The 11,355-nt window shown below is 32.6% G+C and overlaps 1 protein-coding gene across 1 annotated transcript; it reads left to right on the top strand.

Moving 5' to 3' along the window:
* Positions 1-4,598: 4,598 nt before the first annotated feature.
* Positions 4,599-10,399, top strand: LOC120354773 (cyclin-dependent kinase 9-like). The gene is made up of 3 exons (XM_039442395.1): positions 4,599-5,547; positions 7,476-7,541; positions 10,316-10,399. Exons 1-3 carry the CDS (start codon positions 4,602-4,604, stop codon positions 10,384-10,386), a joined length of 1,083 nt encoding a protein of 360 aa, XP_039298329.1. The 5' UTR covers positions 4,599-4,601; the 3' UTR covers positions 10,387-10,399.
* The last annotated feature ends 956 nt before the right edge of the window (positions 10,400-11,355 follow it).

The following is an 11,355-nucleotide window of genomic DNA, read 5'->3' on the forward strand; positions in this document are numbered from 1 at the left end:
TCAAAATATTGAAAGACCACGTAAGTCATAACAATTCTCTTATCCATTCTATTTATAATCAGAGACCCCCTGGGTTGGAGAGCTCGCTCTGGGTTGTATTGATCTTTGTAATCCGCAACTTGTAATAAATACAGTGTTCGTATGGAAACAACTAAAAAATATTCCTTTTACACGGATAATTTGACAGCAGGTTTCATGGGTTATTGAAAAAAACAAATTTTTTGTCGCTCAAAATTTTTGTCCGTCATATGAATCTAACTTCATTTTTTTAATGGAAGGTGGTCATGCAATACATTATTTCCACACATCAATATCACAACTGTACAAGATATTCACATTAGTTAAATATACTTAATAAATCATACAAATGAAATTAAGATAAAGAAAGGAAAAAAGATGTTGTCGAATTCCACTATCATTTCCAATACTAGCTTCCCCCATCTCAGCGCTCCTTGCAATCTTTGCGTTGAAATCTCCCATCACTATTAGTCTTTCTCCTGCTCGTTTTTGTATCATTATACCTTCTAGTCTCTCGTAAAAAAGTTCCATTTCTTCCTCATTACTGTCGGATGTTGGTGCATGTACTTGTATTATCATTAGCTTATTGTTTCCAATTGATATTTTTATGAACGCAATTCTGTCTGATATGGGTTTAAATTCGGTGATCTTATTTTTGTGTTGTTTATTCACAAAAAAAACCAACTCCTCTGTTCCCTCTTGTGGCTGCTGAGTGACAGAAGATATGCCCACTATTTCGCTCTACTACTTCTTCGTAGCTTCTCCTGATTTCAGCTAAGCCTAAAACATCCCATTCGATCTCCTTCATTGCTAGCTCAAGCTCCATAATTTTATCTTCTCCTAGGACAGACCTTGCATTAAATGTGCCTATGTGTATAAGTTTTCCATTTCTAGTTGAACTATTCTTGTTTAATTCCTGAATGAATCCGGTCCTGTGTATTCTTAGTTTTTGCTATGTCTGATTATTTACAGTTTTTTGACATTCCTCTTTTCTTTCTTCTGGTCTCTCAATCAGCTGTTTGTTTTGATGAGTGGATTTTTGCTCATTCACCTTGCTCGCTTCTTCACACGCATTGCTGTGCTTGGTGAGGAAACTCTCTATGCTTCTATTACCTTCCACCCTTCTCCCTTTCCTCCCAGACTGCTTTCCATGGCGACTTTTGCTTTCCTCTTCCTGATTCCTTGGACTCGACTCTTCACTTCTAGGTCGTTTGGCTGATTTGGTCTCTATATTGTCCAGTTCTTCAAGTGAAAATAGTTTCCCATCTACTTCTAGCTTATCCTTTTTCATGATAACCTTTTGACCCTTGCTTTTTAATTTCATGAGATGGGAGAATAAGTTTTTCCTTATTGCTCTGGTTTCTTGAGAAAAATCCTCCTTGATTTGTACATTTTTATAGCGTCTATCATCTTGGAGCCTTCTCTTCTCTCTCAGTATAATTCTTTTTATTGTAATTGAATTCAATTTCACTAACACAGGTGCTCTTTCTTTACTCTTATTTGTTTTCCATAACTCTTTGATATAGTTACCATTTATTTCAGGGACTAGAAACTTGAGAACGTTCATGATCTGATCATTCATTTCAAAATAGCTTCTACTCTGAACTCCATAGATAAGTAAATTAAACTTCCGCTCACTCTCCTCTACAATCTTTACTTTTTCTGCATAGTTTTGTTTCAAGGTATTTATATCTGATTTTATTCCCTCTATTTCATCTTCAAAACGAGAATTCATTGCATCCACTTTGTTGTCTAATGAATCAAGCTTCTCTAATTTATCCAGAATCCTGTCCAATTTCTCCTCTATTTGTGACATATTGTACTCTAGGATGTTAGAATGGTTATATTTTGAATGAAGATATGCTGTTCGATTTTGAAATTCGTCCTAAGGATGGAAGCGCCTTTAATAACTCAATTGTTTGGAGTATAAAATGTTTAAGCTATCTAACTGGTTCGATGAATTTATTTCTAAGATGTTGCGTAGGTCAAGGTAGATAACAGTCTGAAGACAGATAAGCAAGGTGTTGTGATGTAGCTCGACTCAGCGCCTCTATCAACCTCTCTCTCTCTCTGTTGTTCCGTTACTTTCTTTCGTATTTCCCTGTCATTGATCATCTGGTACTTTTTCGGTTTTCATGATTGCTGCAGGTAGTTCAAAGTCCAACTTGCGATCCACCTGTGTTGGAGGTCTCTGCTTTGGCTTCTTCTTTCTAACCTACAATAGTTCAACTTCCATTTTCCAATGTCCAAAGCTCATCACAGGTTGTAATTTACACAAAAAAAATTGATAACTTGTCACTGTTAGTCACTCCTTAAATCTAATAAAGCTATAAATATTAGCATACTACAAAAGCCGTGGTTGTAATTCCTCTCGTAGAAATTGAGCAATACTGTAATCAAAATTGAAAAAAAACAATAGGTAGGCCTAATTCAAAGCTCAAGCAACTCAACTTTACACTATATTACTATATTTTTCACAATTATTGAAATACGTTGTTGAATTTGAAAAAGCTAATTTAAAACATGGGTAACCTACAAATTGGTTAACCAATAACTGAGAATATTAAGAGATCTCAATGATTACTACCCTTGAAATTCATGATGAAGGATAAAAATTGTATTGGTAAAATAAAATAACAACCCTTTATTCGAAAAAGTAGTTATCAGTTGAATTATTAACGTTTATTCATGAAAAATTCCATTCGATATAGGGATTTCAATGTAAACACGGGTTGAAGTGTACGCTTTTGAACAGCTGATCGGCTGTAGGTACTGGCCATGAGTTGAGTAGGCCATGGCCTACATAGTAATACATGTCCGTCCAATGTTTGCTTATTTAGCCTACTTTATTATCCATAATATGGACGGGTTATGGGACATAACCATAAAAAGAGTTAATGGACTCTTTGGCCCGGTTGAATTTTAACCTCCATATCTAACCCTCTCAAGTATGAATTTGCTTGAGAAACGTAGAAAAATGCAATGAAAAACTTGAGAATAGAAACGCTCTGAATAACGCTTGAGAACACTTTGAAAACGCTGTAAAATGGCGTATATCTTTGGCATAATTTTGAATTTCTCTGCAGACAAAATTTCTTGACTCTAGCTGAACTTCTGTACCGAATTTGAACATTTTATCTCAATTGCTTCTTGAAAAATGTGAGAAAACTCAGAAAAACACTAGGGAACGCTAGGAAAGCCCAGTAAAACCGCCCATCTTTAATTCTGAAGTCCTCTCAATAGAAAATTTGTAGACCCCTGCTGATCTTCTTTACTAAATTTGAACCTGATCTGTCAATGATCTTTCTGAAAATATCTTTGGAACTTGTTCAACTCTGTTCTTAGTGCGCCTCTAGTTGGCCAACTATATACATACCAAATTTGAATGTATTTTGTCCAGTAGATTTTTAGTTTTGTTGATTATGGATGAGTGAGTGAGTGAATGAATCTGTGACATTTCGCTTTTATATATAGATAAATGGAATCGGCTTATACATACGGGATAGGGAATACACTATTTGCACATAATCTCTTATGAACTAATGAACTGATTAACTTGCAATTTCACATTAAGATTCTGAATTTACGGAGGATGATTATAGTCCTATATTTTTATATTTATTCATCAATCAATTCAAATTGATTAATAATTGAAGGAAATTTATTCAATTTGTGATTCAAAGTTCACACAAATAATAAAGGCCTACCAAACAGATCTTTTCCCAAGTGATCATTGGCGTAATTGGTGGCACGGGTAACTTATGATTGCATGGTTTCTGCTTGAAGACCAATCAAACTATTTTTTTGCGGAGAAATTTCAACTCTAATGAAGATTATCCATGTAATTTTGACAAAATGATAAATATTTATTTTATTTTTATGTTTCCGGACATTAGGAGATAGCATTTTACAAGTGAAAATTTTCCCCAGTGTAAAGCACGGGTTGCCTGCTAGTATTAATAGTAAAGCTTAAAAATGAAGTTTAAATGAGGTGGTCAATAACTGGTGATGAGGAAATTCTAGTTTGAGTGAAGGGATTATTTTCCTAAATCGAAGTAGGCTAAATTTTTTCTATCCATTTCATTTCTTTACTTATGCTGCAATTGATTTTGCTGGTGATAAAATGGTTTGGTAATTTGTTAATAGGCCTAAACAAATTACTGTAGTAAAATTTGATGTTACTTATCTAATAAACTAGGTATTTATCTATGTTGTAATTATTTGATGCTCACTTACGAATATTATATAGTGTTATGTGTATTGTGTATACATTTTAATTTTAATATTGATGGAATAAAATAATATTCCTTGTGTAGGATTTTCCAAAATGTAGATTGTCTTAGTGTATGGATCTTGAAATATAGTTCTTGAAATATTAGTCTGTTGGGGTAAAGTGTGAGTCTACCCTGTTCTGCTCTGGAGGTTGAATAGTCTTTTTGAATGTTTATTATGTATACATGTGATGAATAATATGATAATAACTCAATGGGGGATGATTTTGTATAAAAACGTCAAATACGGCTTTTGCTCATTATTTAACACTCTTCCGATTCTTATATAAAAATATTTTTCAGGTATGAAAAATGTCATCAATGGAGGTGGTGGAGTGCTTGGAAAAGTATCAAAAACTGGAACTGATTCACTACGGGAAGTTTGCTTCTGTTTGTTTTGGAAAGTTGAAAAACAGACCCCATCCTGCGACAGTTGCGATTAAACAAAATTTCAGATTCGGTTTTGCCGAAATCAGAGCCTACAAAGATTTGAAAAACTGTGACAAAATTCTAAAAGTCTTCGATATATGCGATAATTACAAAACAATCGTATTGGAGCTATGCATGAGTAGCTTGTATGAATTACTTGGATGTCAATCGCTCTGCTTGCCACAACAGAAAAACGTTATACGTCAATTTTTGAATGCCTTAGAAGCTATCCATTCAAAAAATTTTGTGCACAGAGATGTTAAATCGGCAAATCTCCTGATGACTTTCGACGGAGTATTGAAAATTGCTGACCTGGAAGGGATGCTTGAAAATAACGTCAACATGGCAAATTTCAAAGCTGGTACCCCTGGATTCACCCCACCTGAAGTTCTTATAAGTACCTCAACTTTGGCTGTGAACATCAGTATGGATTTGTGGTCGGCTGGCATAACTCTGTTTGAAATATTGACAAACGTCAGTAAAGACCTTATTGACCATGTCAAAATGTCTGAAATAAGATCTATTACTAATGTTTTCGGATGTGTTGCTGGACCATATCTGTCCAGTTTACCTGGTTACGAAGAATACTATGAATGGGCCAAATTTTACGAGGAAAGAAATCTTGCAGACACACTGAGATTACTGATGGCAGAGAACACTCAAGCCGAAATGGATATAATTGAGAAACTTTTGAAAGTGGAGCCGTCTGAGAGAGCTTCAGTCAGTCAACTGCTCGAATCTGATTTTTTTTCTGTTGAGCCCCTTCCGTCTGCAGACTTGACAGAGGCCATTGAAGGCTTCATGCGAAATCAAAATATTGAAAGACCACGTAAGTCATAACAATTCTCTTATCCATTCTTTTTATAATCAGAGACCCCCTGGGTTGGAGAGCTCGCTCATGAAGTGTTGTATTGATCTTTGTAATCCGCAACTTGTAATTATACAGTGTTCGTGAAAATTATGGAAACAACTAAAAATATTCCTTTTACACGGATAATTTGACAGCAGGTTTCATGGGTTATTGAAAAAAAACAAATTTTTTGTCGCTCAAAATTTTTGTCCGTCATATGAATCTAACTTCATTTTTTTAATGGGAAGGTGGTCATGCAATACATTATTTCCACACATCAATATCACAAACTGTACAAAAGATATTCACATTATTTAAATATACTTAATAAATCATACAAAAATGAATAGAATGACTTTTAAAATAGAATAAAACAGTTTTGACTTTTAATATGAAATTACTTTTTTATTTGTTGACGTGGCGAAGTTTGGACAGTTATGTCCACTCTATCAGGACAGTATCGGAAAATAAAGGTCTTAGATAATAAATGTTTTTCAATAAAATAAATTACTTGACTGCTGAAAGAAAATAAATGAATCAGATCAGTAATAATTGGAGTCAAAGATAAATCTGTTGATTTCATATAAATAGTGAATATTATGGATATTAGAAAAAACCTCATATTTAAAAAACCCTGATATCTAATATAATCTTCAAACTGTCTGAAAGTCCTTGGTTTCGCACACAGCACCCTTGTTTTTTTTATTTACTTACTATTTTTTTTTCTAAATAATGGCTGAACATAGGGAAGTGAAACTGCACAAACATTTCTTCCCAATTATTGGAAAGAGCTATAGAAAAATTATAACAATTTCTCAAATTGATGAAGCAAAGAGGCGGCCGTTTAAAATTTTATCTCTTAAATAACAAAAAATCGCTGATTTAAAAAAATTACTAGAATATTTTTTTTAGTGAATTGAATTAGGCCTACAAATCGATTGACACCTAATTCTCCAAGATTGAACGAATATTGAGTGAGATATGGCAGCTCTAGTGATAGGAGACTGGAGGTTTGTTTCCGTGCACGCCAAAGCATGCTACTGAAGTCTGCCTCAATATTGTAACAATCTCCATCTGCTTTGCATGTTATTAGTAAGCAATTTTAGATTATTTCAAACAATAATGGAACTTTACATAACCATCTTGGTCTTGGTTTGATCGCTACAACTGCCATACATCTCACTTAATATTTGTCCAATCTTGGAAAACTAGGAGGTGTTAATCGATTTGTAATTAAATTTAAAAAAATGTTATTCTTGTAGGTAATTTTTTGTAAAATATACAGTTTTTTAGGTTATTTAGTGAATAACATTTTAAATGGCTGCAATTTTGTTTTATGAATTTGGAAAAATTCAATTCATAATTTTTTGTAGCTCTGTCTAGTTGTCATAAATGTTTGTGCAAAGTTTCTGTAGAGACGATCCAATAAATATTCAAGTACTTTTTGTTACAGCAATATAACAAGTCTTATAACTTATAAATAATTTAATTTAACTTCAATCATTTCATTCTGGTTTTAAAAGAAGGTTATTTTTAATTGTATGATAGTGGCTTTTGCTGGTTCTGACTCTACAATTTCTGTTGAATATCAGATAGGCCTGAAAACTACATTATTATTACCTATATATATAGACGATACATAATAAATAATTAATAAAAACAATATAAAAATCGTGTAGTGCCCTTTTTATAACTTTAAAATAGTTCAACGACTAGTTTAAACCCTAACTTAGGTCATTTTCAACTTGAAACTACTTGAACTATTTTAAAGTTTTGCAAAATAATGGGTAATACTAAAAGATTTTTATATTGTTTTTATTAATTCGTTCAAAAGTAGACCATGTAACTAAAGTGTTTTTATAATAAATAATGTACATTTTTTGTAAATATGATTTTTTTGTTTTCAGCACAACACGACGAACCTGAAATAGATTGGGATAATATTGTACTTCCAGATGAAGACCCACTCAGTCGTAAGTTTTTATTAACATTTTTCATTGTTTATGCTTAGCCTACTCATGTTATGCTTATTTTGTTCATAAAGATAATTCGAGAATCATTCCAAAAGCTCATCATTCTAATTCCAATAATGATATGTTACAATAATATTCTAAGATAGATTTATCATGTGTAAATTAATGTTATAACTAGAATATATATGTATATACAGGATGTCCCACCAAATTTGTAACAGCCGTTGACCATAGATTCGACTCGACATTTCTGACAAAAAATGTTCAGTAAACTTTTTTCCTATCGACCTTAGTTTTCGAGATATATTTCGATTTTTCTATATTTTCGGAATATGCTTACTTCCGGTCATTAAATACTCAATAACTCGAAAACTACTGGTCGAATTTCAATTTCAAGGGTACTGTTGGAAAAGAGAATCACATTTCAAACAAGATTAATCGAATTTTATTTGTTGTAAGATATTTTGTAGTTTTTTATTAGGGCTTAAACTTGAAAAAAAAATTCTCTTCTTCAAATTCAAAGTGAAATTTCAAACCGTTTTTCTCGGTTTTTCTTCAGGTGATTATAATGGTTTCATTATAATTTGCATTATTTTCTGTAGCATATAGCCTAAATCCTATATAAAATATTAATCATACTTTTACAAGATCCAACAAAATTTATTCAAAGAATAATAATTCAAAGTAGACAAAATGAATGACAGAATCAAAAATACTGATGGCAATAATTTAGATGATAATCAAGTTACATGTCATGCTCACTGCTTGCAGTAATTCTAAATAGCCTCCATTTCTTTTTGTGCAACTTCTGCTGCCGTTTATCAAACTTCGATTTGCCCGTCTCACTTCGTTGAGCCGTCTCTTCATTACTTTAATCGTCAATCGAATTCTGAGAATCAGTTCCTCCCTGTTCTCTACAGGTTCTCTGTCAACTTTATACTTTTCACAACCCCCCAAAAGTAGAAGTCTATTGGAGTAAGATCAGGTGAGCGTGGTGGCCAACTTACGGGTCCACCTCGGCCAATCCACCGCCTAATTGTTATCAAGCCACCCACAGACGTTTGTAGCATAATGAGGGAGGCAGCCATCCAACTGGAGCCACATATTCTGCCTCAAATTGAGAGGCACGTCTTCCATCAATTCGTGAAGCTCATTGGCCACAAAGTCCATAAAAACTTCACCATTTATTCTTGCAGGGAAAATGAAAGGTCCATGTATGTGGAAAAGTTATTGTGGAAATTTACAGCACCAGCTCTTGTGAACGTACTTTTATCTGTGATCTGTTCATAAAATGTTTGATTTACAATCTTGTGCTAATATCCAACGGCAAAACTGCATCCTTGAAACAGTATCAGGTTCATTCAACTCTTGAAATGGGTATCATGAAATGGTCGAAAGTTGTTTTTCAATATTCTTTGAAATATCATTCTTGAAACATTCAACATCCCAGCTGCCCGCAGGATGCTGGATCGAGGATTCTGCTCGAAATACTTCAGAATAAGATTCTCAAAAGCTTCAGAATTTAAGACGGGCCTCTCGTATCTTGAAACTGTTCCTAGACCCTTACTACCTTGATATCTGTCAATCTTAAAAACGGGTTATGAGATGGGTGCTTTCGGTCAAGAAAACGTTTCCTGCATACTCTCACTGACTCTTGAATTGCATCCACTCTCTCCATACACCAATAACATGTTCAAGTACTCAATCAAGGTAAATTTCATGATAATGAACGCGAATACTTCTCTACTAGCCAAAGTTGATACATATCATGCCAATTGACTGGAAAGCACACTGAAAACTATACTGAAAATAGGCTGAAACATACACTTATTGTTATTTCATTCAGGATTTATAGTACAGGAAATAATGCAAGTTATTGAAAAAGTCATATCATTGTAGAATGTTGAAATGTTGATTAAACCTTGTGAATATTGTCAGAGAGAAATCAGGTGATTTCACCCTAGGATCACCACTTGATGAATGCTGTTTGTGGATTTCCTCATTTCGAAGGTGTTCATACCAGATATTAGCAGTTTTGAACACTTTATCATGGAACTTACCACTTCTAATTTATACTCATTCGAAAGCTTATGGAATGGAGAAGTTTTTGAAATATTGAAACAATTATAATCATCCGGAGAAAAACCGAGAAAAAACGGTTTGAAATTTCACTTTGAATTTGAAGAAGAGCATTTTTCCAAGTTCAAGCCCTAATAAAAAACTACAAAATATCTTACAACAAATAAAATTACATTAAACTTGTTTGAAATGTTTTTCTCTTTCCAACAATACCCTTGAAATTGAAATTCGACCAGTAGTTTTCGAGTTATTGAGTATTTAATGACCGGAAGTAGGCATATTCTGAAAATATAGAAAAATCTATATAGGTATCTCGAAAACTAAGGTCTATAGGAAAAAAGATTAATGTACATTTTTTGTCAGAAATGTCGAGTCGAATCTATGGTCAACGGCTGTTACAACCTTGGTGGGACACCCTGTATATACATAATAAATAATTAATAAAAACAATATAAAAATCTTGCAGTACCTTTTTTTTAAACTTTAAAATAGTTCAACGACTAGTCTAAACCCTAACTTAGGTCATTTTCAACTTGAAACTACTTGAACTATTTTAAAGTTTTGCAAAATAATGGGTAATACTAGAAGATTTTTATATTGTTTTTATTAATTTGTTCAAAAGTAGACCATGTAACTAAAGTGTTTTTATAATAAATAATGTACATTTTTTGTAAATATGATTTTTTTGCTTTCAGCACCACACGACGATACACCATCAAACGACGATACATTCCTCGATTGGAAAAATATTGCACTTCCAGATTAAGGCCTACTCAGTCGTAAGTTTTTATTAATATTTTTCATTGTTTATGCTTATCCTACTCATGTTATGCTTATTTTGTTCATAAAGATAATTCGATAATCATTCCAAAAGCTCATCATTCTAATTCCAATAACGATATGTTACAATAATATTCTAAGATAGATTTGTCATGTGCAAATTAATGTTATAACTAGAATGGTGAGGTGAAAAAATGCTCATTAATATTCTATTGTAACTCATCTATTGAACATACTCGCCTTGAATTATCATTATTATAATTCATTGAATTATAATTATATTTTCTCAAATAGATTTAGACCATAACAATATATTTAATTACTGTAGTCCTATCCAAATTATTATAGAAATTCAAAGTACTCATTATATGAAACAAAACAAAGAAAAAACACATTCCATTCATAGAGTATAATTCCAATCATTTGGCAAGTCATATTATCAATCACAGGAGCTATATTTGGCAGGAATTGAATTGAATTGCCTTTTATTTGAAATTAATTTCTTCATTGCACTGTTGTTGTTCAGAGTATAATTCTTATTGATAAGTAGATTATGATGAATTTAGCATTTGAAAATAGTTTCAAAATGTTGGAAAGTTTTATGTCTTAAATAAGTAGCGTAATACTTCTGTTCAGTTTATCACCATCTTTTATATTGAAACTTGTTACAGAATGACTTGCTATAACTAGGTACATAAATTATTTTGCTATCAATAAATAAACTAATTTACAATCATATTTATCCTTATCATGTGGTATATGGTATATGCAACCTCCCGCTCTAATCGAATTGCTCCATCTGCTCGCAATGTCTTTTGAATACTTCATATTGTGTCCTTACAGGTGTATACTTTTCAAATAGTTTTGCCAATTATTGCTGGCATCCACTTTATCTGAACTGCCAAAGTAAATCTCATTAACACCTTTTTGAAAAAAAACTTTTGATTTCCTTCTC

The sequence above is a fragment of the Nilaparvata lugens genome, chromosome X, assembly GCF_014356525.2.
Source record: "Nilaparvata lugens isolate BPH chromosome X, ASM1435652v1, whole genome shotgun sequence".
Lineage (NCBI taxonomy): Eukaryota > Metazoa > Arthropoda > Insecta > Hemiptera > Delphacidae > Nilaparvata > Nilaparvata lugens.